We start from the raw sequence: 27,279 nt of genomic DNA, 5'->3' as shown, positions 1-27,279 counted from the left end.
CCCCCGTGTGAACTAGCCCTAACATGTGTGAACTAGCCCTAACTAATGATATCTCATCTTTGTTTGTTTTGTTTTTTTATAGCTAGAACAATGATATTGGTATCATATGAAAGCTTTCACATGTGTACATACTGGCAATACACAGTATATATAGCCTTGCAGCTGTTGCAAAACTCCCATATCTTATGAAATATTTTCCCACATTTTTTCCTCTATTTTTCTCCTCTAAAACCTTGGTGCGTGTTATGGTCCGAAAAATACGGTAGTTTAGATATTTATGAGCACATTCAACATACCTTCTCTAGTGCAGAGAGCTGGTGTTGTAAGCCATCATTCTTTTTATTAGCTTCTTCAAATAATGCTTTATATTTGTCTGCCTGGGTCTGCTGTATATTGGCTGCTCTTTGTAGCCTCACACGCTCCTCTTCAAGTTCCTTTACACGAGATGTAAAGTTGCGGTTTTCATCGTCCTGTTAATTATATAAAACATTTAAACTCAACCGTTATTTAATGGAATACTAAGTGTGTGATGGTTACATAGACTCAAAGTCCTCCCGGTTTCACTTTAATGAGTGTTCAGGAAACAGATATTACCTTCTTATTACATTCATGAGTTATATTGTCCAGTTCTTCCTGCATTACTCGTATCTTTGCTTTCAGAAATCTGATCTGAGCCTCTGGAAAATATAAAAAAATATATAGTGTTTATCATAGAAAACCTTGGTAGCATATGAAAGCTGTGGGAAATACACCTATTTAAAGTGTTAGTCCCTTTGGCAACAGCTACATCTGTACATACTGGTAATAGATAGTAATCTGTATGGATTCTCCCTGGCAATGCTAAATTAAGAATTTACCAGGCTGAATATAAAATAGATGCCCTTGTCCCAAGATATTGCATACAATATTTATTCTTTTTGTACTAATCTGTATTTTAATGATACTTTGTTCTAGAAAAACTCAATCAAAATCACAAACACATTTTTACTAGATATTTTTATTGTAATGGAAATGCTGTGAAAATAGTAACAACTATCCAATCATATTTTACAGTAATGCACATGAAAAGCCACCATAGAACTAAGGATTTGAACGTTCTCAATATCAAGCTTTTCAGTTTAGCTATATTAAAATTTACCTGATGGAAATGTACACCATCCCAATCCATAAGAATTAAAAAAAAAGAAAAGTGTAAGTGCGCTTATTGTGTTCTACTCACAACTCAGGCACCCTGTACAACGTGTCAGATATAAGACACTTTAACAAATGTGACAAGCATTCAAAGCTGCTGTAGAAAAAGGGTGAGTGTCAGCAACCAATAGGACAGTCAGACTGCAGACAGAATTAGATATGACAGAATTTTATGACCTGATATTACTTTCTAGCGTTAAACAGACTTTTAAAAAACCTTGAGTTATTACTGACGAACGCTTATAATAAAATATTTCCTGGATCACTGTTCCAACACAAAAGCCAAGCATCATATGCATCATTTGCTAGCATTGTCAGCTCTGGGTCTGAGGTTCATGGTCTCATCTCACTGGCTCATACCCAATGCTGACACTGCAGCTCAATATCAAGGGAGTAAAGACGTAGTGGAGGTGACAGACATCCTTTGGATAAAGCAAATATATTACTCACACATGGTCTTTGCTTTAAAGTTGTCAAAAAACCCTTTTAGTGCATGAATTCTAACACAGTCACTCACCTTTATACCTATTAATTTAAAGGGGTATTCCTGAATTTACAAAATAGCGAGAGCAGGAAGCATTATAAAATAAAGAAATAACCTACACTCACACCTTATATGTTCTGCTGTATAAATGGTCAGCTCTGGTCCTGCAGCAATGATCTCGTGCATATTTCTCATGTGATAACTGCAGCTTATTACTAGTCTCAGAAGGAACACCTAAATATGCTACATGTGATTGTTTGCAGCAGTCACAAAAATAGTGTCCTTATTATTGCTACAGAACTGATGGGGATGCTAGGAGACGACACTAGAGCTAGCAGGGTACATAAAGGGTGAGTATAGGTTATTTTCTTTATTTACAACATTTTCTGCTTTTTAAAATCCTGGACAACCGCTTTTAGGGTATGTTCACTCAGAGTTTTTTGCAGGCAGATTTTGACACCGAATCCACCTCAAAATCCACCTGCAAAAATGGCTCCTATTGATTTCAATAGGAGCTGCTTGCTTTCTTTTCCGCTAGTCAGTAGTGGAACAAAGAAGCGAGATTTTAATAAAATTACCTGAACCAATTTCATTGTTTATTCCAGGTATCACATCATCTTCAATGTTTTCAGGCAGTACACCCTCCTCCAGTTTGGTTTCAATCTTACTAATGGTTTTTGCAAGAGAGAAGTCTGCATCTGTTGGAATTGCAACGTCATTGGCAGTACGTGCGTCAGCCGTTTTTGGTCGAGGCCTTGAAATAAAATAAATAAATAAAGTTTACTTAACATCACCTTAAAAGGAGTCTATCACACCAAAATACCTACAAACCCAATAAAAACGCAGTGTTGGGGCCTTTAATAGGAGCATAAACATACCTCTGTGGCCGTAAGCTGATGAAACAAAATAGAGAGAATCAACTATTTAGTTATGATAACCAGTCTCAAGTTTATCATGGGAGTGCCTGATATGCCTAAGGATAGCCAAAAGTGCTCTGAATGTCCTCTACAATTGCTACCCATTATTAATGATTTTTCAGCCTCTGCCTGTGTCACAGCTGGTTGTTGGGAAATCTGGCAAATCAGGCCCTACCAACAGCGCAATTGAGGGCCATTTGCATGTCCAGAAAAAGATGATTATCTCCTGTTTGTTTTATTGTTTTTTTCTACTCCTATAAAAAGCCCCTACACATTGCTTTCATTGGCTTGGAAGGTATTTTGAACTTGACAGACTTCCTTTAAAGAAACCTGTACATATATATGATGGAAGGCAACAGATTAGCAATTTACTACAGACAATTTAATTAAAAATATTAGAATAAAATGAAATAAACCATATCAATAAGTTTTCAGAATTACCTTGGTATTGTTTTTTTGGCATTTGTGGCAGTATTTGGTCTGTTCCTTGCTGAAGATTTTGTGCCCATCTTACCATCAGTCTGTAAAATTTGAACCGTTATTTTAGACACAAGTCTAAAGTTAAAAATCTTACATTTTACAACAGTTTTATTATTCTAGCTTATGTTTAATAAAGCACATTGCTTTGTATTTGTTCTGAAAATTGTATGTCTAGTACAATTGTCTGGAAAGAAATGTTAAAATGGAAAGGCATTGCTGTATCCCATTTTTGATAGGGATCCCTATAATAGCCACAATTTTTGCTTCCTTTGTGCATAATCAGGTAGTGGAAAAAGTCTCTTCCAAGACACAGCACCTTCCTCCTAGAGTCTGTCTTCAAGTCTTTTATTTTGTTGCAGGGTTCAGCAGCAGCCTGGGGTCTATATTGTGAGTTCAGCGGAATCTGGGGTCTATATTTTGAGGTGCATCAGCAGTTGGGTTTGATAGCAGTTGATAGCAAATGGAGCTTGTATCTTGAAGTTCAGCAGCAAATTCTCTTATTCTATCAAAACCGGCTGTACCCATTACAAACCTTCTACACCGAGACAGCAATAGGGTGTTGCAGATAGAGGTTGAGTCAGTAAACTGTGCTGCAATTAAAGTGGTTGTCCGGGATAAATGGAAAGCCCTACACAATTTAAATACCCTCTTACTTTCTAAATAACATAGTTAATCAAAAATATATATTTACCCACATTTTCTGATTATCAGGTGATGATTCATTTCCCCATTTCCGAAAACGGATCATCACTACTACTCCCCCTATGTGCCCACCATACTTACCAGGCTTCTTCCTGCAGGATGGTCCCTCCTTCTTTACTGATTCTGCAGGAGCACGCTCTTCTATAAGCTCTGCGCACTGCTGCCGATAATCCACCTCTACTGCATAGCTCCTACGCATGTGAAATAGAGGTGGATCAGTGCTGCAGAAAACAGAGCCACGCTGGGAAAAAGAGCATGCGTCTGCAGAATCAATAAAGAAGGAGGGACCGTCCCGCAGGAAGAAGTCTGGAATGTAAGTCACCCAGAAATCAATCAAAACACTGCTAAAGGTATATGAGTGCATTTGTTAACCCACCAATAGCACTAACAGACATTTTTTTTTTTTTTTATGTTTCCCTGGAAAACCCCTTTAAATAAAGCTAAAACAAGGGAAACCACTTCAAGGCAAGGTTCTTGTGCTGCTATTGTACAAAAAATTGATCTGTATAAATAGGGTAGTCTAAAATATCACCATTCCTTAATAGTCATGAAAACCATAAGTGTGTACTGCTACAAAGCAAAGAAGATTGAGTAAATGTACCAGATCTGTCTGTACATTTAATATAAGGAATATGTCTGTAAGAACAACACAGTAGTTTTTAAGCTTTTAGGGGTTCCGGACTCATGAACTAAAAACCAACAAGCCACAAGGGCTTTATGGTTCATATTCTGCTCCACATTAAGAAAATCTAGTCAAAACAAAATAGTATTGTGGGATCAATAGTATTAACAACTTTGTGTATCATTTCCTCACCATAAATATATGTATTTGCGGTCAATGAAAGACCTGGCAGCAAGAGAATATCCGTAAATTTATAAGGAAGTGAAACAAGTATATTAAAAAGTTGTAGAACTTTTCATATATACAGCGATGAACTTACATAAAATAGGAAAACAGCTTTAAAGCATTTAGAGCAGAATATACCGTAGCATAGCACAGCACAGCAATATTTTATTGGTACTAGATTACGTTTAATTAGGTCTATTTTTTTATGCTTAACCTGCTTTGTAATGGTAGCCTTATAAAAGAACCCAGTGGTATTAACAATATTATATTAGGCTGGGTTCACACCAGTGCATGAAGTCTCTTCGAGGATTTCGTTCTCCTTTCCGCTTGAAAAATGCGGAGAAAAGTGCTACAAGCAGCGCATTTCTCTGCATTTTTTGCCCTTTTTCGAGGGGAAACTAAGCGGAAACCCAGTGTACCCCATTATAGCCTATGGGTCCACGAGTAACAGCTTTTTTAAATGGATTAGGTTTCCATTCAAGAGGGGGTTCCCAAGCAGACCACCTGAACGGAAAACCGAATGTAGGTGTGAACCTAGCCTTAGGGTTTTAAAATTTACATTATTACCTTCTATAGGATCAAATTACCTTGCCATGAGAGAGGGTTAAAGTTGGTACTTCTGGGGACAGCAGCTTTCTAGAAAAAGTTAGTATTAAAATAGAAAAGTATTATAATACTTAAAGAGAATACAAACACCATCGTCGTAATGTTAACAGTCTTCATATGTCTTATCAATATAGTGAAAAACAATCAGAAGTCTGTTAGAAATTACTTACGGTTAGGTATTTGCCAATACAGTAATGACAATTTCTGAAGGATTTCAAAATTATAAACTACAAGGAATATTTTTAGCAAACTGTTTACTACTATTGAAGCCTCTGTCATAGGTTAATGAATGCTGAGAACTCCACCACGAAAAACTCCAATCCCCTGCCCTACATTCCTCTTTACTGCACAATGCAAGAGTGAAAATGCTCTGGAATGAAACAGTGGTTGTCCATGCACGCTAAAGGCTACATTCATTGAGACCCATGGAAACAGTAGTGCGGACCCAAACAGTTAAAGACAGGGACACAACATATACAGCCAACAGGTTTATTTAGAAAACAGGAAAAGAAATAAACCTTCACTTCAGGCACAAAAAATTCAACCTTAACTTCAGGCAAAAACAAAATAAAATCCTGCTTGTCTGAGCGACTAACTAAACAAAAATGTTAACCTAACTATATGTGTAGCTTACTACCAGCCACCCAAACAAAACAAGAACAACTTTGTCTCACCGGACTCGGGGTTACAGGACAGACCCACACACCTCCTCTCACTCCATGAATCTACATTGGAGTGCAGAATCTGCAGCCTTTTTCTGGCCCAGTAATGAGCCAAGGACTCACACCTGCAGCTGAGGCCTACTCAAGACCCACACTGGACCACACATAAGTTAAAAACCTGGGGGTGGTATTGCGAGATTCCAGCACCCTACCTGTCACCTGGGGGGGGAGGCAGGGGGTCACAGAGTTTCGGGGACCAAGTATCGGTAGGTGATGTTTGTTTGTTTTTTATTTATTTACATAGCACGAGTGTAGGGACACTGGGGAAATAATTTTAAATTTTTTATATATTTTTTTCACTTTTTGTTTTTTAATTTTTATTTTAGGCACTCTAGAGGTCTTGAACCCAGGGGGTCCAATCACCAATAAAATGCAACTGTAAAAGTCCTATGTTTCTAATACATAAAAAATAAAAACAAAGACACCGAGCGCTCTAAGTGTATTACCACCAAATGAATGATATAACTTATAGAATAGATATACGACCAGTAGGCCCCTCACCTGGTGAAGTCACAACACCAATAACAGCATTGGTCAAATGAGTTAACCAGGTTGAGGGTGGCTGCGGTTCCGTCTGTAAACACCGGGATCCCGGGTAATAAATGTGAAAGTATCGGAGGTCAGGGATCCGCGCTCCAAAGGTCGTAGAAAAGGAAAATACCCAAAAAATAATTTCTTTGTTAAACAAAAGGAAATTTAATGAAGATAAAAACAGTAGGCACAACGCGTTTCGGATTATCCAGAATCCTTTTTCAAGATGCATCCCGCCCGACGGGTATCTGTGAATTACGCACTTGAAAAAGGATTCTGGATAATCCGAAACGAGTTGTGCCTACTGTTTTTATCTTCATTAAATTTCCTTTTGTTTAACAAAGAAATTATTTTTTGGGTATTTTCCTTTTCTACGACCTTTGGAGCGCGGATCCCTGACCTCCGATACTTTCACATGCTTCTATTACAGGCTAGCTAGCGCAGCCTGTAATAGCAATAATTGAATTACAAACTTGGAAGCCTTCAATAGGCTCCCGGCTGTCATAGTAATGGATCGCCGCCCCTGAATCTTGTTCTGGAGGACAGTGATTGAAAGGAAAATGATGCCTTGCTGCCAGATAAATGGTGCCTTGGTCAACTTTGACTGAGGCATCAGGCGGTTTATTTGCTGTGATCAGTATGGGCATTGCCTCTGAGTCTACACAAATGCAGAAGTCACATCTAAACACCCAAGTTCTGCCATAATAGTACAATGGATGACAGGAAAGGGTCACCAGATCTGAAAATCCAAATAACATACTTTGCCTGATCACTATTACAATGATCATTTTGGTATTTCGATCTTTGTATTATTTATAACTGTCCAGCCATTCCAAAGATATAAGCCCCTTTAGTGTTGAAGCAAATTAGGGTATACAGTACCAAGTGGGCGGTAACATTGTATGACATACAGCACACAAAGAACCTGCCTTTTATTTCTAACAGGACCCTATATGTGTATAGTCTCAAAAAAGGAGAACTCTATCAAGAAGGGAAGAGGAGGAGGACACTGAATGTGCTTGATTTATTTGTAGAGCATTGTATAATTAGATGTATTAGTATCAAAAGAGATGTCTAAGTTACTAAAAGTAACAGCTGCAGAATGTGTGCGTTCAGCAGCCTCCTCCTTTTCATCTCCCCTATCCATAGACTTCTATGTTAAAAGTAACAAAGCCTTATAAATGAAGAACAAAGCATTTTTCTTTAACAGGATATATTAAAAAGCTTTTATATCCCTTTTTATTATTCTCATATATAACACTTTATATCTAGGAACAAAAGAAGTACCTTAAACTTTCCTCCTCATCTTCATCAAAAAGTTTAACCTGTGACAGTGCCGGACGTGATAGGAGCTGTTGCTGCTCTCTCTATTGGAATGAAAACCACAAGTTATAACATTCACCACATAACTACAAAAAAAATTCATACAATTAACAATGACTCCTGCCAAATATACATAAGGAAAGTAGCAGTAGACTTTTCTGGCCTTTGAACACCTAGAACTTTAGGTACTGCTCAACCACAGAGGGCATGCTATACATGCTGAGTCTCTGCTGTTTTACACAGCGGAGACCCGGTGCTAATGCCCATAATCAGTCTTCATATGATCCTTCTTTGTCTGTGAAAGGGATGACACAGGATGAGAGCAACAAACATTAAAAGACAGATGCAGACAGAGCCCCCACCCACATGTAGAAATCTTAACAGAAGTTTTCTTCCGCATGCAGGACTTTTTCTTCTATTACAAAAGTAAACAAACCGTTCTGACAGTGAAGTGCTATCGCTACCTGCACCGACATCTCTTGTCCTGGGGCACATAACGAATTCAGCACACTGTTTGCTTTCTAGCGGTGTATAAAATCACATAAGACCGAGGACATGAGAGATCCTTATTAGAGGTTTACCCATCAAGGTTTACCCATGGCATATACTAGTGATGGAATATCACTAGTATATGCCATCAATCATGATTGGTGGGAGTCTGACCTCTGGGATCCCAACAAATGTCAAGAATGAATAGACCACAATGCTGCTTTAGAGCGGAGGTCCTTTTTAAAACTGCACTGCAGCCCCTTCATTCCCAGAATTCTCAGAGGTTGGGCCTCCAACAAATATGTGGCATATTCTGGAGATATGCCATCATTTTAACAGATAGGAATAACCCTTGAATTAACATATCTTATAAGATAATGATGCCAACTATAGAATGTATTACTATGTATGACAAAAATAACGGTCTTAATAATCCATTTCTAATCTTGCAGATGTTCAATGGTTTCACAAGTAAGTTACATACATCATGAAAAATCTTCTTTCTGGCTAGCTAAGGAATTTGCTTTGTGCACACTGTTCTACAGAAGACAACACCTGTCTAGCTTACTCACCATCACTTCCTCAGCCTCACGTACTAGCTCAGCTGTTTTTGCTTCTAGTTCAGCATTTAGTCTCCTATAGAAGTAAATAAATAAATAAACACCTAAATTATACAATAAAGCAGACAAGATGGTTCACACTAGCGTTTGAGTTTCTGTCCATAAATTTTTTTTATATTCGGAAACCTGTGGACCTCATAGACAATAAAATAAGATAATCCTTTAATAGTCCCACCATGGGGAAATTTAATGGGTCCCCCCCCCCTCGTTTCATACAGAAACCGGCAGAGGGAAAAGTCCTGGAAATAGAGACCAAAGATTTTGTCTTAGTTCCCCATACTGAGACTCTTAAAAAAATGTAATTAATAAATAAAAAATAAAAAGCAATTGTTGCAAAATGCTGCTAAAACTTATTTAATAGAAAACCACCATGGAACCCCATCACCACCACATTTAATTTAACAGCAGAAAAATAGCAGCCATTTTTTAAGCAAACACTGATGCAGCCAGACACACACAGTGTGCATGCAAATATGTAGCCTACGGCTATCAGAAATTGCATTGTAAGAGGGCACAAGTATATACACAACCAGCTGTCTGTATGCACATATGTATTTACTAATACAGGGTTCATTGCAAAAGGGCATGAGTACATAGGGACTGAGGAATCCTGGCTGTGAATTTTAAGAGGGCTTAAACTAAGGCAATTGTGGCTGTAACTACTGAGAGTGGGGTCAGTTAGTCTAGAATGTGGTTGTGACTAGCAAGAGTTGGATGGATTGGAGAAAAGAATGTGGCTATGACTACTAAGCTGTGGGGAGTGGAGAGAAATGTAGTTCTATCTACTACTAAAGGAATGGGTTGTGAGGATTGTTCCTGAGATTAACCCCACGTTCACACAAGCAAGTTTCCCCCGTGAAACTCAGTTTGTATTTTTGCTGGATTTACTGGCCTGATTGATCATGCCAAAAGCAAATAGGATTGCAAGGACTCCCTGCATCGTGGTGACATACTGTACTATAACCACTATGAGACAGGATGTCGCTGGTTAGGGGCAGGGACTCCTAGCACCACAGAAAACTATAATGCTAGGAGTTCCTTTCCTGATCCAGCACACATATGGGCTCAGTCGTGTGAATACAAGGTAAGGGGAGGTGAATGTGATGGAGACAGAGGTACAAAAAAAACAAAAACAAACAAACAAACAAACAAAAAAAACAAAAAAATCAGGTCCATCAGACAAATGGGACAATGGTGGAAATTTTTGATACAGTCTTCAGAGTGTGAACCTACCTCTACAATCACAGGATTCGTTCTGTTTCAGCAAAAAAATATTCGTATAGTGACAAGTTATACAATTTTCCTACATACTTTCTGGATCAGTTCCTTCACAATTTTCTATATATTTGTTTGACGTCATTCTTTATTTACTTCCAGTGGTTAAAACTGATTCCATAGTAATGTGATGAACGCGCCAAGGTGTGACAGTGACAAGATGTGCACCTGTGTGTCTATCACATGACTCTGGCCTGTAGATAACGTGACTATTCACTGATTTTTATGAACGTGAAGTAAACAATTGGTGACAGCAAGCAGAGATCAAGAAAACTGAACAATATTCGTTTGCTGAAAACGGAACAATCCCTTTGATTGTAAATGATGGTCTCTGCAGCTTTATGACTGCACTGGGTCACCTATATTCTGCAGCTTTATGACTGCACTGGGTCACCTATATTCTGCAGCCTTATGACTGCACTGGGTCACCTATATTCTGCAGCCTTATGACTGCACTGGGTCACCTATATTCTGCAGCTTTCTGACTGCACTGGTCACCTATATTCTGCAGCCTTATGACTGCACTGGGTCACCTATATTCTGCAGCTTTCTGACTGCACTGGGTCACCTATATTCTGCAGCCTTATGACTGCACTGGGTCACCTATATTCTGCAGCCTTATGACTGCACTGGGTCACCTATATTCTGCAGCTTTCTGACTGCACTGGGTCACCTATATTCTGCAGCCTTATGACTGCACTGGGTCACCTATATTCTGCAGCTTTCTGACTGCACTGGGTCACCTATATTCTGCAGCCTTATGACTGCACTGAGTCACCTATATTCTGCAGCCTTATGACTGCACTGGGTCACCTATATTCTGCAGCTTTCTGACTGCACTGGGTCACCTATATTCTGCAGGTTTATGACTGCACTGGGTCACCTATATTCTGCAGCCTTATGACTGCACTGGGTCACCTATATTCTGCAGGTTTATGACTGCACTGGGTCACCTATATTCTGCAGCCTTATGACTGCACTGGGTCACCTATATTCTGCAGCCTTATGACTGCACTGGGTCACCTATATTCTGCAGCCTTATGACTGCACTGGGTCACCTATATTCTGCAGCTTTCTGACTGCACTGGGTCACCTATATTCTGCAGCCTTATGACTGCACTGGGTCACCTATATTCTGCAGCTTTATGACTGCACTGGGTCACCTATATTCTGCAGCCTTATGACTGCACTGGGTCACCTATATTCTGCAGCTTTATGACTGCACTGGGTCACCTATATTCTGCAGCTTTATGACTGCACTGGGTCACCTATATTCTGCAGCCTTATGACTGCACTGGGTCACCTATATTCTGCAGCCTTATGACTGCACTGGGTCACCTATATTCTGCAGCCTTATGACTGCACTGGGTCACCTATATTCTGCAGCTTTCTGACTGCACTGGGTCACCTATATTCTGCAGCCTTATGACTGCACTGGGTCACCTATATTCTGCAGCCTTATGACTGCACTGGGTCACCTATATTCTGCAGCCTTATGACTGCACTGGGTCACCTATATTCTGCAGCCTTATGACTGCACTGGGTCACCTATATTCTGCAGCCTTATGACTGCACTGGGTCACCTATATTCTGCAGCCTTATGACTGCACTGGGTCACCTATATTCTGCAGCTTTCTGACTGCACTGGGTCACCTATATTCTGCAGCTTTCTGACTGCACTGGGTCACCTATAGTCTGCAGCCTTATGACTGCATTGGGTCACCTATATTCTGCAGCCTTATGACTGCACTGGGTCACCTATATTCTGCAGCTTTCTGACTGCACTGGGTCACCTATATTCTGCAGCCTTATGACTGCACTGGGTCACCTATATTCTGCAGCCTTATGACTGCACTGGGTCACCTATATTCTGCAGCCTTATGACTGCACTGGGTCACCTATATTCTGCAGCCTTATGACTGCACTGGGTCACCTATATTCTGCAGCCTTATGACTGCACTGGGTCACCTATATTCTGCAGCTTTCTGACTGCACTGGGTCACCTATATTCTGCAGCCTTATGACTGCACTGGGTCACCTATATTCTGTAGCCTTATGACTGCACTGGGTCACCTATATTCTGCAGCCTTATGACTGCACTGGGTCACCTATATTCTGCAGCCTTATGACTGCACTGGGTCACCTATATTCTGCAGCTTTCTGACTGCACTGGTCACCTATATTCTGCAGCCTTATGACTGCACTGGGTCACCTATATTCTGCAGCTTTCTGACTGCACTGGGTCACCTATATTCTGCAGCCTTATGACTGCACTGGGTCACCTATATTCTGGAGCTTTATGACTGCACTGGGTCACCTATATTCTGCAGCTTTCTGACTGCACTGGGTCACCTATATTCTGCAGCTTTCTGACTGCACTGGGTCACCTATATTCTGCAGCTTTCTGACTGCACTGGGTCACCTATATTCTGCAGCTTTATGACTGCACTGGGTCACCTATATTCTGCAGCTTTATGACTGCACTGGGTCACCTATATTCTGCAGCTTTCTGACTGCACTGGGTCACCTATATTCTGCAGCTTTCTGACTGCACTGGGTCACCTATATTCTGCAGCCTTATGACTGCACTGGGTCACCTATATTCTGCAGCTTTATGACTGGACTGGGTCACCTATATTCTGCAGCCTTATGACTGCACTGGGTCACCTATATTCTGCAGCCTTATGACTGCACTGGGTCACCTATATTCTGCAGCTTTATGACTGCACTGGGTCACCTATATTCTGCAGCCTTATGACTGCACTGGGTCACCTATATTCTGCAGCTTTCTGACTGCACTGGGTCACCTATATTCTGCAGCCTTATGACTGCACTGGGTCACCTATATTCTGCAGCCTTATGACTGCACTGGGTCACCTATATTCTGCAGCCTTATGACTGCACTGGGTCACCTATATTCTGCAGCTTTCTGACTGCACTGGGTCACCTATATTCTGCAGCCTTATGACTGCACTGGGTCACCTATATTCTGCAGCCTTATGACTGCACTGGGTCACCTATATTCTGCAGCCTTATGACTGCACTGGGTCACCTATATTCTGCAGCTTTCTGACTGCACTGGGTCAACTATATTCTGCAGCTTTCTGACTGCACTGGGTCAACTATAGTCTGCAGCCTTATGACTGCACTGGGTCACCTATATTCTGCAGCCTTATGACTGCACTGGGTCACCTATATTCTGTAGCCTTATGACTGCACTGGGTCACCTATATTCTGCAGCCTTATGACTGCACTGGGTCACCTATATTCTGCAGCCTTATGACTGCACCGGGTCACCTATATTCTGCAGCTTTCTGACTGCACTGGGTCACCTATATTCTGCAGCCTTATGACTGCACTGGGTCACCTATATTCTGCAGCTTTCTGACTGCACTGGGTCACCTATATTCTGCAGCCTTATGACTGCACTGGGTCACCTATATTCTGCAGCCTTATGACTGCACTGGGTCACCTATATTCTGCAGCCTTATGACTGCACTGGGTCACCTATATTCTGCAGCCTTATGACTGCACTGGGTCACCTATATTCTGCAGCTTTCTGACTGCACTGGGTCACCTATAGTCTGCAGCCTTATGACTGCACTGGGTCACCTATATTCTGCAGCCTTATGACTGCACTGGGTCACCTATATTCTGCAGCCTTATGACTGCACTGGGTCACCTATATTCTGCAGCCTTATGACTGCACTGGGTCACCTATATTCTGCAGCCTTATGACTGCACTGGGTCACCTATATTCTGCAGCCTTATGACTGCACTGGGTCACCTATATTCTGCAGCCTTATGACTGCACTGGGTCACCTATATTCTGCAGCCTTATGACTGCACTGGGTCACCTATATTCTGCAGCCTTATGACTGCACTGGGTCACCTATATTCTGCAGCTTTCTGACTGCACTGGGTCACCTATATTCTGCAGCCTTATGACTGCACTGGGTCACCTATATTCTGCAGCTTTATGACTGCACTGGGTCACCTATATTCTGCAGCCTTATGACTGCACTGGGTCACCTATATTCTGCAGCCTTATGACTGCACTGGGTCACCTATATTCTGCAGCTTTCTGACTGCACTGGTCACCTATATTCTGCAGCCTTATGACTGCACTGGGTCACCTATATTCTGCAGCTTTCTGACTGCACTGGGTCACCTATATTCTGCAGCCTTATGACTGCACTGGGTCACCTATATTCTGCAGCCTTATGACTGCACTGGGTCACCTATATTCTGCAGCTTTCTGACTGCACTGGGTCACCTATATTCTGCAGCCTTATGACTGCACTGGGTCACCTATATTCTGCAGCTTTCTGACTGCACTGGGTCACCTATATTCTGCAGCCTTATGACTGCACTGGGTCACCTATATTCTGCAGCCTTATGACTGCACTGGGTCACCTATATTCTGCAGCTTTCTGACTGCACTGGGTCACCTATATTCTGCAGGTTTATGACTGCACTGGGTCACCTATATTCTGCAGCCTTATGACTGCACTGGGTCACCTATATTCTGCAGGTTTATGACTGCACTGGGTCACCTATATTCTGCAGCCTTATGACTGCACTGGGTCACCTATATTCTGCAGCCTTATGACTGCACTGGGTCACCTATATTCTGCAGCCTTATGACTGCACTGGGTCACCTATATTCTGCAGCTTTCTGACTGCACTGGGTCACCTATATTCTGCAGCCTTATGACTGCACTGGGTCACCTATATTCTGCAGCTTTATGACTGCACTGGGTCACCTATATTCTGCAGCCTTATGACTGCACTGGGTCACCTATATTCTGCAGCTTTATGACTGCACTGGGTCACCTATATTCTGCAGCTTTATGACTGCACTGGGTCACCTATATTCTGCAGCCTTATGACTGCACTGGGTCACCTATATTCTGCAGCCTTATGACTGCACTGGGTCACCTATATTCTGCAGCCTTATGACTGCACTGGGTCACCTATATTCTGCAGCTTTCTGACTGCACTGGGTCACCTATATTCTGCAGCCTTATGACTGCACTGGGTCACCTATATTCTGCAGCCTTATGACTGCACTGGGTCACCTATATTCTGCAGCCTTATGACTGCACTGGGTCACCTATATTCTGCAGCCTTATGACTGCACTGGGTCACCTATATTCTGCAGCCTTATGACTGCACTGGGTCACCTATATTCTGCAGCCTTATGACTGCACTGGGTCACCTATATTCTGCAGCTTTCTGACTGCACTGGGTCACCTATATTCTGCAGCTTTCTGACTGCACTGGGTCACCTATAGTCTGCAGCCTTATGACTGCATTGGGTCACCTATATTCTGCAGCCTTATGACTGCACTGGGTCACCTATATTCTGCAGCTTTCTGACTGCACTGGGTCACCTATATTCTGCAGCCTTATGACTGCACTGGGTCACCTATATTCTGCAGCCTTATGACTGCACTGGGTCACCTATATTCTGCAGCCTTATGACTGCACTGGGTCACCTATATTCTGCAGCCTTATGACTGCACTGGGTCACCTATATTCTGCAGCCTTATGACTGCACTGGGTCACCTATATTCTGCAGCTTTCTGACTGCACTGGGTCACCTATATTCTGCAGCCTTATGACTGCACTGGGTCACCTATATTCTGTAGCCTTATGACTGCACTGGGTCACCTATATTCTGCAGCCTTATGACTGCACTGGGTCACCTATATTCTGCAGCCTTATGACTGCACTGGGTCACCTATATTCTGCAGCTTTCTGACTGCACTGGTCACCTATATTCTGCAGCCTTATGACTGCACTGGGTCACCTATATTCTGCAGCTTTCTGACTGCACTGGGTCACCTATATTCTGCAGCCTTATGACTGCACTGGGTCACCTATATTCTGGAGCTTTATGACTGCACTGGGTCACCTATATTCTGCAGCTTTCTGACTGCACTGGGTCACCTATATTCTGCAGCTTTCTGACTGCACTGGGTCACCTATATTCTGCAGCTTTCTGACTGCACTGGGTCACCTATATTCTGCAGCTTTATGACTGCACTGGGTCACCTATATTCTGCAGCTTTATGACTGCACTGGGTCACCTATATTCTGCAGCTTTCTGACTGCACTGGGTCACCTATATTCTGCAGCTTTCTGACTGCACTGGGTCACCTATATTCTGCAGCCTTATGACTGCACTGGGTCACCTATATTCTGCAGCTTTATGACTGGACTGGGTCACCTATATTCTGCAGCCTTATGACTGCACTGGGTCACCTATATTCTGCAGCCTTATGACTGCACTGGGTCACCTATATTCTGCAGCTTTATGACTGCACTGGGTCACCTATATTCTGCAGCCTTATGACTGCACTGGGTCACCTATATTCTGCAGCTTTCTGACTGCACTGGGTCACCTATATTCTGCAGCCTTATGACTGCACTGGGTCACCTATATTCTGCAGCCTTATGACTGCACTGGGTCACCTATATTCTGCAGCCTTATGACTGCACTGGGTCACCTATATTCTGCAGCTTTCTGACTGCACTGGGTCACCTATATTCTGCAGCCTTATGACTGCACTGGGTCACCTATATTCTGCAGCCTTATGACTGCACTGGGTCACCTATATTCTGCAGCCTTATGACTGCACTGGGTCACCTATATTCTGCAGCTTTCTGACTGCACTGGGTCAACTATATTCTGCAGCTTTCTGACTGCACTGGGTCAACTATAGTCTGCAGCCTTATGACTGCACTGGGTCACCTATATTCTGCAGCCTTATGACTGCACTGGGTCACCTATATTCTGTAGCCTTATGACTGCACTGGGTCACCTATATTCTGCAGCCTTATGACTGCACTGGGTCACCTATATTCTGCAGCCTTATGACTGCACCGGGTCACCTATATTCTGCAGCTTTCTGACTGCACTGGGTCACCTATATTCTGCAGCCTTATGACTGCACTGGGTCACCTATATTCTGCAGCTTTCTGACTGCACTGGGTCACCTATATTCTGCAGCCTTATGACTGCACTGGGTCACCTATATTCTGCAGCCTTATGACTGCACTGGGTCACCTATATTCTGCAGCCTTATGACTGCACTGGGTCACCTATATTCTGCAGCCTTATGACTGCACTGGGTCACCTATATTCTGCAGCTTTCTGACTGCACTGGGTCACCTATAGTCTGCAGCCTTATGACTGCACTGGGTCACCTATATTCTGCAGCCTTATGACTGCACTGGGTCACCTATATTCTGCAGCCTTATGACTGCACTGGGTCACCTATATTCTGCAGCCTTATGACTGCACTGGGTCACCTATATTCTGCAGCCTTATGACTGCACTGGGTCACCTATATTCTGCAGCCTTATGACTGCACTGGGTCACCTATATTCTGCAGCCTTATGACTGCACTGGGTCACCTATATTCTGCAGCCTTATGACTGCACTGGGTCACCTATATTCTGCAGCTTTCTGACTGCACTGGGTCACCTATATTCTGCAGCCTTATGACTGCACTGGGTCACCTATATTCTGCAGCCTTATGACTGCACTGGGTCACCTATATTCTGCAGCTTTCTGACTGCACTGGGTCACCTATAGTCTGCAGCCTTATGACTGCACTGGGTCACCTATATTCTGCAGCCTTATGACTGCACTGGGTCACCTATATTCTGCAGCTTTCTGACTGCACTGGGTCACCTATATTCTGCAGCTAATAACATACTTGTATTCTTCTTCTTTAGCCAGCAGCCTGTCCTGTGTCTTCCCCGTCACTGTACCAGCTGCAGGAGGGCCAACTGCTTTACTTTTCTTCACCTAACGAAAGAGAAATTGCAGGAGAGTAATAACCATGACTTGTAATAGCCGACACACTGATGCTTTATATCTGTATATGCAGTACGTGGCGTGTAAGGAGCTCAGCTTCCCAGTGCTGTGACTGCAGTCATCTATGTATAGAGACTGCCAGCGGGCACACAACATGCACTGTCCTTATAGCAGGTGTCTTCACACGATGAATAGCCCTCACCTTGCTGGATACAGCTGAAGATCTTCGGGTCTCCGCCATTGTACAGGCTTTGGGTTACATTAAGGCGCCGGCGTTCTGTTGCTAAGAAACCAATATTGGAAATATCGCGAGAAACTTGCACTCGGCGATTGGTCACCTGACCTCGTCTGCATCGCGCTCTCCGTGTTTTAGTGGCGCGTAGGGGCCGAGCTCTCCGCACTTGTGTGATATGACGTAATAGACGTACGATTACCGAGTATTCACGTCAGGGAGTCAGTGGTTACAGCGGAGTTACAATGATTGGGGTCACCTGTATCCCTTCATATGTATTTTTTTAGCTATAGGTTTAGCTTTTTTTACAAGTATTTTGGTCACATATATCCTCTCATACTTATTATTTTCCTCATGTGTATCTTATCATACGTTTTTGGTTGTTTTTTTTTACCCGTGTAACCATCTATCTATTTCTCATTCCTTATACCTTATGATATTTATTAAGCCACAAGTTAAGGGGGTGTTCACACCAGCGTCTGTTTGCCCAGAGGTTTGCGTCCTGAATGGGTTTTTAAAGCAAACTGCCGCTGTCCGTACGCAGCCTCTCCACAGTGCAACCATTTTTTTTTTAAGGGACACAAAGTCCTGCATGTCCAACTTTGTGTTCAGGTTAAAAAAAAACAAAAAAAAACTTTCCCTGCGGACACCAGCGGTTTGATTTAAAAACCCATTCAAATTAATGTTTTTTAAAACTGAGCCCCAGGAATCCGTCCCCTATCCAGTTTCTCGGGAAATTAGGACAGACACCTCTGGGAGGTCAGCAGACGCTAGTGTGAACACCCCCGAATCTGACGCTGGGTTCACACCTGCGTTCATGTCTCCGTTCTATGGTTTCCGTCTTCTGGCAGAAGACGGAAACCATAGACCGGGTGCGGCGGTGAGCGTTTTAGGCTCTCCGCCGCGAAACCGGATTTTTTTATCCAGACACAGAGTAGTGCATGTCCGACTCTGTGTCCGGATTATAAAACCCAGATTCGCGGCGGAGAGCGCAAAACGCTCACTGCCGCTCACGGCCGGACAGCTTTCTCGCCCATTCAAATGAATGGGTGAGAAAGTCTCCTGCAGGTTTCCGTCTCCTGCATCTGTTTTATGCAGGAAACGGAAACCTGCAATAAGGACAGATGAATGCAGATGTGAACGAGCCCTGACACTGATTTTGTACACTTGGTGGTTTAGCCCTTTTGTTACCAGGGGTCTCCGGATATTTCACACCTCTGGGAGCCAGTGTAATTTTCACAATTTTGAAATGGACAAATGAATCCTAAATTACAATGTTAAAAAAAAATCATACCTATGTAGTTTCTTAAAGTAGACACCTGCAGAGTTGTCAGAATGCCACTTGGTACTGTATACGAAAAGGAACCTTCATGCAATTTTGATTTAAAGGGGCTCTATCATTGGGAAACTTCATTTTTAGATAAGTACATCCTTGCATGACCTTTAGAAAGTCTATTCCACACCTACCTTTAGTATGTAAATTGCCTCAGTAGATATTGAGTAACTCCGTTTTTATTCATATGCTAATTAGCCTTCTGCCTGCACCTGTAAGTGTCTGTGATCACTGTCTGCTCTATGTGTATGTATAGCAGAGGCTGCCGTGCTGATGATTCATCTTTGCTATACATACACATAGAGCAGACAGTGCACAGACACACTTCTGGAGTACATGGAGAGCTAATTAGCATATGAATAAAAATGGACTTATTCAAAATCTACATAGTCAATTTACATACAAAAGGTACATGTGGAATAGCCTTTCTAAAGGCTATGCAAATATGTGCTTATCTAAAAATGTTTCCCAATGATAGAACCCCTTTAAAGTGTAAGTTTTATAATAGAAAAATGCAACTAAATGTATATGTATATGTTGTGGATATGCATCGTTTTGTGTTGCAGATATTTCTGTGTTTTTTTGAGCCAGTCAGGAGTAGATTTAACAGAAGGAACACATCTAGGACCTTCCTTTATATTTTCCGACTTTTCCTTTATATTGTCCGACTTTGTGTCCGGCTTAAAAAAGAGAAACGGTTTTCCCACGGACAGGCAGCAGACGGTCACCTTTACAATCCCATTCAAGTGAATGAGTTTTAAAGCTGACCGCCGGGTTTCCGTCCCCTGTCCAGTTTTGCTGGTGGTGAAGATGGAAACCCGGTGGAATACACAAACCAGAGAACGAGTGCAAGTGTGAAAGACCCCTTAGTGTCCGTTAATGTCTGTTATGAAAGGTGTCTGGGTTGGTTTTTTTTTAATGGACACCTTCATAATGGAATCCAATGGTAGTGTGAACCCAGCCTTATTCTATTGCATTGGAACAAAGCTCAGAGAAAAGTGTACGCTTACTGCCTCTAGCTCCGCCGCCTAGTCTATTGCTATGACAGGACACACCAACATTATAGAAGAAGTGTATACAGCTTCTTACTCCTCCCTGTTGTCGTGGTGGCAAGCAGAAATCAGTATCTGATTGATGGGGAGCGTTAAGTAAGATATTCCCTTAGCAAAGCTTTGACTAAGGAAATTTCATATTCAGCATGTATTCTACTCTTCATTCTCCTTCTTGTATATATATGTCTGTAACTACATGTGTCCCTTTATACTGCTAAACTAATGTTTTCTAATTCCATCACTATGGGTCTGAGATATGAATCCACAAATTTGTTCACCATTTCCATTAGTCCTACCGTTGTATACTGTACAAGCTTAAAGGGGGCAATTTTTCAGATTTTTTTCTCTTAAAATTTTCTTTAACCCCTTAAGGACCCGGCCATTTTTTGGTTTCGCATTTTCGTTTTTCCCTCCTCACATTTCAAGAGCCATAACTTTTTCATTTTTCAGTTCACAGAGTCACATGATGGCTTATTGTTTGCGGGACAAATTGTACTTTGTAATGGCATCATTCAATATGCTGTGCAATGTACTGGGAAGCTGGAAAAAAATTCAGAATGAGGTGCAATTGGAGAAAAAATGCATTTGCGCCATTTTCTTATAGGTTTAATTTTTACAGCGTTCACTGTTTGGTACAAATGACATGTTACCTGTGTTCTACGTGTCAGTACGAACGCGGTGATACCAAATTTATATAGTATTTGAAATGTTTTGATACTTTTAAAAAAATGATAAACTTTGCAAAATAGAAAAAAAAATTTGTGTCATCATGTTCTAACACCTGTAACTTTTTCATATTTCCATATATGGAGCTGGTTGTGGTGTCTTTTTATGCGGGACAAGATGACGTTTCTATTGATACCATTTGGGGAAAGATCTGATGGTTTGATCACTTTTTATTCAATTTTTTATAGGAGGCAAAGTGTTGAAAAAAACGCTTTTTGGCGGTTTTTATTTTTTTTGCTGCTACGCCGTTCGCAGTACGGGATAAATGTTTTAATATTCTAATAGTTCGGGCATTTTGGAGCGCAGGGATACCTAATATGTTTATGTTTAATGTTCTTTAATTACTTTTATAGCTGATCTAGGGAAAGGGGGGTGATTTGAACTTTTATATTTTTTTTATTTTTTTAATACTTTTAAAAACTTTTTTTTTCTTCTGTTACATTTATGATCAGACCCCTTAGGTACCTTGAAACCTAGGGAGTCTGATCGCTCATACTATTCACTGCAATACTACAGTACTGCAGTGAATAGCAGAATCCCAGCACTTCTATTAGACGATGCCTCTGGCATCGTCTAATAGATCTCATGCAGAGACAAGCCTGGAAGCCTTCAATAGGCTTCCGGCTGTCATAGCAACCGATCACCGCCCTCATGTGACGTTCAGGAGGGTGGCGATCGGCGAAACATGGCGGCGCCCATGCCGCCGGCGCCGTTTACACACTGCGGTCACGTTTGACCGCAGTGTGTAAAGGGTTAACAGCAGCGATCGGCTCGGGCACCGACCGCTGCTGTTATTGGCAGGTCCTGGCTGTATGATACAGCCGGCATCTGCCGTGTATGGAGCGAGCTCAGCGTGTGAGCTCGCTCCATACATCCCCATGCGACCCATGACGTACAGTTACGTCAAGGGTCGCTAAGGGGTTAAATCTGTTTCTCATCTCATCTCATGTAGAGTAACACCAGGAATGCAATACTTGAATATATACTAAGAACTGAAGACAATATTAGTGAGGTAACTTGGGTGCTTTTCCTTGGATTTTTATCTGACTGGGGTGTTTTTTAAAATGCTGACAAAAGAAACTTATTATTGATGTACAATAATATTATTTTTATAAGAAATAATAGCTCCATTTGTTTTTTGGTTATATAATATATCTAGTACGTATATCTTCTCTTCTCAGCTTATGTGTTTCTACTTCCATAATATATTACTGTGTATTATCCTGTATCTGTATTACTAGCCTGCTGTAACATGCTGAAATTTCCCCACTGTGGAGCTATTAAAGGATTATCTTATCTTAATAGCAGGAAGCTGTTGGGTCAGTCCCTAGAACAATTTCCTCTGGTGGTCCCTAAGCCCTTCACTCCGACATTGAAACTTATAATACATTGCATGTTCTGGTTGATGCCCAGTTGTCCTGATTTAAAAGGTTGTAGGATGACAGTATTTAATTTATGTTCTTTATTTTAACTTTGATTTATTTTTTTTTACTATTACTTAGAAATTATTTTATAAACAGTCTTATGTTAAAGACAAATTAAATACAAAGAAGATCTATCTACTGTAGCTTCCTGCTGTGCTTGTTTACTTTCTTGAAAGACGATATAGAATATATATATATATATATATATATATATATATATATATATATATATATATATATAAATTCCTATGAGCTTCTGACTGTGGAAAGCATGCTAGTGTAAAAGACCAATACATACATACACATACTCATACTTTCTGTTGAATGCCATTTGTAGTTGATCAGTGTAAAATATACTTTAATGCTCTTGTGTGCTCTATTTAAAAAGAACTTTTTATCATCTGCCTGCTCCAGATCTTTTCATCCATTAATAGGTGCCACTCTACTGTTTCCAGCACAGTTGGAATGTTTTCTCTAGCCCCCACTGTTCCAGAGCTATCAGTGCAGTTAGGTTTGGTGGTTGATGTGATTTTAAAGGGGTTGTCCCATCACAAGAATCCTATCTATACTGCTTGTTAATGTGGATGTAATACTTTTCCTAAATACACTGCTTCAGCAAAACTGCTTTGTTTGTCCACTATCTTACTTTATTCATTTCTCTGTTGACACATCCCTTGACTTATCTGGTCAAAAGTCAAGTCATGTAGCTGCTGCTCTCAGGGGGGAGGGAGGAGGGGCTAAGTGCACGGGAGCGAGCCTGGACGGAGGGGGGGGGGGGTAGTTTACACTTTGGGGGGGGAAGGGGCCGCCAATACAGACCCGGCATCCGCTGTAATAGTGAGGCGGATGCCGGGGAGTGTAGACGCCGGCACAGGTGCCTGCAACATCGCTATGCTCCTGTTATGGTCTCGGGATCCTTGACCACGGACTGGCCCCTGACTGATAACTTCTCAGTACAGTACAGGAAAAACACACCAAAAGAAAACAAAATCGGAAGTATGAGCAGTTTGGACTTCTAGTGTGGATCCTCCTACACTACACCCTGCCTCGTACAACTAGAAGTAGCCGTGGGCCTGACTAACTTGCCTGAATGGGCACGAGCACAGCCGGAGAAGTAGCTAACCTACCAAGGGAAATAGAGCCCCTGTCTAGCTTCACGTTTACGAAGGAGAGGCAGATACAGAACAAGCCCCCCACAGATGTCCAGACGCGGACTAACGGTGAACATGAGAACACAAAAGCATAGGAAGAGAATAAACGTGAAACACAGAATAACTGAACTAAGCAAGGGATAGGGAAAAACAGGACTTAGGATCACACACAAAAAACCCCTACCAAAATCCCAAACTTCCAAACAGAAAAATACCTAGGGCTCGCTGCGCCCGGAACACTATGTCTGGATACAAGCTCAATACTTAGCGAACCAGTCCTGTGTGAACAGGAGCAAGAAACTGGATGGGCCAGGATGCAGATGGTAGCAGCTTCAGCCAACAGACATTCACTGAGAACAGGAACAGACGTTTAAGACCGGCATCAGATAGCATGTGCAACAACCTTATATAGTAAGGAGAAGGCCTCGCCCATGGCCTGTAAAGTATTCAGCACTGCAGAGAACTTAACCCCTTCAGAGGCCAAGACACACCAGGCACTGATCCATCAGGCCACTCACCACGTGATCCACGCCCGAGTGCCAGAGCAGAAACTGCATGTCTGGTGTGAACATTCCCCTGCCGTGCATCAGGTGGTTCACGCGCTGAATGCCGTCCGGACACTCTGCGCCTGAACCTAACAGGCCGAGACTGCTGAGACCGGGTCATAACATGACCCCCCCCCCTTGATGAGGGGTCACCGAACCCTCAAAGGCCGCACCTAGTTTCTCTGGGAATCTCCGGAAAAATTCCTGCACCAGTCTAGCCGCATGCACTTCAGACGCCGAAATCCAAGAATTATCTTCTGGTCCATAGCCTTTCCATTTAACCAGAAACTGTAACCTGCGTCTACGCCATCTAGAGTCCAGGATATTCTCCACTTCATATTCCAGATTACCAACCACCAGAACTGGCTCGGACAGAAGGAATCAGAGGTGGAAGAAACTTCTTCAACAAAGCCTTGTTATTAATGGCGCAGTTGTACTCCTTATGAGGAGGCAATTTTTCAGATTGGGATTTGGAGAAAACAGAAGAAACATCAGACAAGTATTCCGGAACTTGATCATCTTCAGTCAGTACCGAAGACAGAGTAATAGTTGAATCCCTACATTTACACCTCCAACTGGTTAATTTCTGGGATTGCCAGTCAATTACTGGGTTGTGGGCTTTCAGCCACGGGTACCCCAAAATAACTTCACTTTGGAGACCCTGTAAAACCAAGAAAGTACAAAGCTCCTCATGTTCCCCTTCAGTCACCATTCTCAATTTGACTAGAAACTGGGGCTTGGATTCTGCAATAGAAGAAGAATCAATAGCCTGAAGATTGATATTCTTAGTTACTGGAGCAAGAAAAAAATGACACTGGCGTGCAAAATCATAATTCATAACATTAACCATCTCCCCGGGATCAACAAAGGCCTTAGCAGTACATGAGGAGGACAAACTACAATCAGGAAACGTCACAGACAAGGAAAAGCGAAAACCTGGTCCAAGACAAACCTCTGGGTTGGACTTCACTGGAGGGCGTTTCAAACATTGCGAGATTACATGACCTGGATCTCCACAGTAAAAGCACCTTTTATTTTTGCGCCGATAATCCCTCCGCTGTTCAGGAGTTTTGAAATGATCAATTTGCATTGGCTCAGAAAACTCATTATTTATGGAAGGGAGCGGCAAATTGTTTTTCCTTTGGCGTAGTCGTCGGTGTACCTGTATGGCTAAAGACATAGATTCATTAAGCGATTTAGGCTTTGGGAACCCCAACATTACGTTCTTTACCGAGTCAGATAAACCCTTGCGGAAGATGGCTGCCAGCGAGGAGTCATTCCACGTAGTCTGTACAGCCCATTTTCTAAATTTCTGACAATACACTTCTGCCTTATCAGAACCCTGCTGCAAATTAATGAGAGCATGTTCAGCAACACCTTCAGCATCAGGTTCGGAATAAATCAACCCAAGGCTCTCAAAAAATGAATCAGGATTTAGCAAAGTTGGGTCATTAGGAAGCAAAGAATACGCCCATTGCTGGGCATCACCTCGCAGTAAGGAGATGATGACCTGAACCTGTTGCTGAGGTGTTCCAGCAGAACGAGTTTTAACTGAGAAATAATTCCGACAGCTATTTTTAAAATTGTCAAACTGGGTATAGTCTCCTGAAAAACAGTCGGGTAACTTAATTTTAGGCTCCACATCTTGTGGCAGCCCTGCAGTCTCAAGAGCTTGTATGCGCTGAGCTAACTCCTGATTTGAGAGAGTCAGTTTTTTCACCTGCTCAATCAAAGAACCAATAGCTTGCTCCATGACAAAAAAAACTATTGAAGGATCCCACAAAAAAAAAAATCCAATGAAAAAGGTCAGCTAGTTTTTTCTTTTTGGCCGGTCTTACTGTTATGGTCTCGGGATCCTTGACCACGGACTGGCCCCTGACTGATAACTTCTCAGTACAGTACAGGAAAAACACACCAAAAGAAAACAAAATCGGAAGTATGAGCAGTTTGGACTTCTAGTGTGGATCCTCCTACACCCTGCCTCGCACAACTAGAAGTAGCCGTGGGCCCGACTAACTTGCCTGAATGGGCACGAGCACAGCCGGAGAAGTAGCTAACCTACCAAGGGAAATAGAGCCCCTGTCTAGCTTCACGTTTACGAAGGAGAGGCAGATACAGAACAAGCCCCCCACGGATGTCCAGACGCGGACTAACAGTGAACATGAGAACACAAAAGCATAGGAAGAGAATAAACGTGAAACACAGAATAACTGAACTAAGCAAGGGATAGGGAAAAACAGAACTTAGGATCACACACAAAAAACCCCTACCAAAATTCCAAACTTCCAAACAGAAAAATACCTAGGGCTCGCTTTCCCCCCGAACACTATGTCTGGATACAAGCTCAATACTTAGCGAACCAGTCCTGTGTGAACAGGAGCAAGAAACTGGATGGGCCAGGATGCAGATGGTAGCAGCTTCAGCCAACAGACATTCACTGAGAACAGGAACAGACGTTTAAGACCGGCATCAGATAGCATGTGCAACAACCTTATATAGTAAGGAGAAGGCCTCGCCCATGGCCTGTAAAGTATTCAGCACTGCAGAGAACTTAACCCCATCAGAGGCCAAGACACACCAGGCACTGATCCATCAGGCCACTCACCACGTGATCCACGCCCGAGTGCCAGAGCAGAAACTGCATGTCTGGTGTGAACATTCCCCTGCCGTGCATCAGGTGGTTCACGCGCTGAATGCCGTCCGGACACTCTGCGCCTGAACCTAACAGGCCGAGACTGCTGAGACCGGGTCATAACAGCTCCTGCCCTGCATGAAGCCAGCAGTGGCAGGAGCGATGC

The 27,279-nt window shown here is 42.6% G+C and overlaps 1 protein-coding gene across 1 annotated transcript in view; it reads right to left on the bottom strand.

Moving 5' to 3' along the window:
- Window positions 1-18,269, bottom strand: part of TEX9 (testis expressed 9) — a 37,562-nt gene extending 19,293 nt beyond the window's left edge. The window contains exons 1-9 of the mRNA XM_075273533.1: window positions 18,221-18,269; window positions 17,918-18,009; window positions 8,865-8,928; window positions 7,768-7,847; window positions 5,209-5,257; window positions 3,034-3,113; window positions 2,254-2,429; window positions 595-677; window positions 297-470 (exon numbers count right to left, since the gene is read on the bottom strand). Coding sequence (XP_075129634.1) covers window positions 297-470; window positions 595-677; window positions 2,254-2,429; window positions 3,034-3,113; window positions 5,209-5,257; window positions 7,768-7,847; window positions 8,865-8,928; window positions 17,918-18,009; window positions 18,221-18,259 — 837 coding nt within the window. The 5' untranslated portion in view covers window positions 18,260-18,269. The remainder of the gene's footprint in view (window positions 1-296; window positions 471-594; window positions 678-2,253; window positions 2,430-3,033; window positions 3,114-5,208; window positions 5,258-7,767; window positions 7,848-8,864; window positions 8,929-17,917; window positions 18,010-18,220) is intronic.
- Between the last annotated feature and the right edge of the window lie 9,010 nt (window positions 18,270-27,279).

The sequence above is a fragment of the Leptodactylus fuscus genome, chromosome 5 (genome assembly GCF_031893055.1).
Source record: "Leptodactylus fuscus isolate aLepFus1 chromosome 5, aLepFus1.hap2, whole genome shotgun sequence".
In the NCBI taxonomy this organism is placed as follows: Eukaryota; Metazoa; Chordata; class Amphibia; order Anura; family Leptodactylidae; genus Leptodactylus; species Leptodactylus fuscus.
Note: the sequence above shows the minus strand (reverse complement) of the source record. Positions and strands in the feature narration are given on the sequence as shown.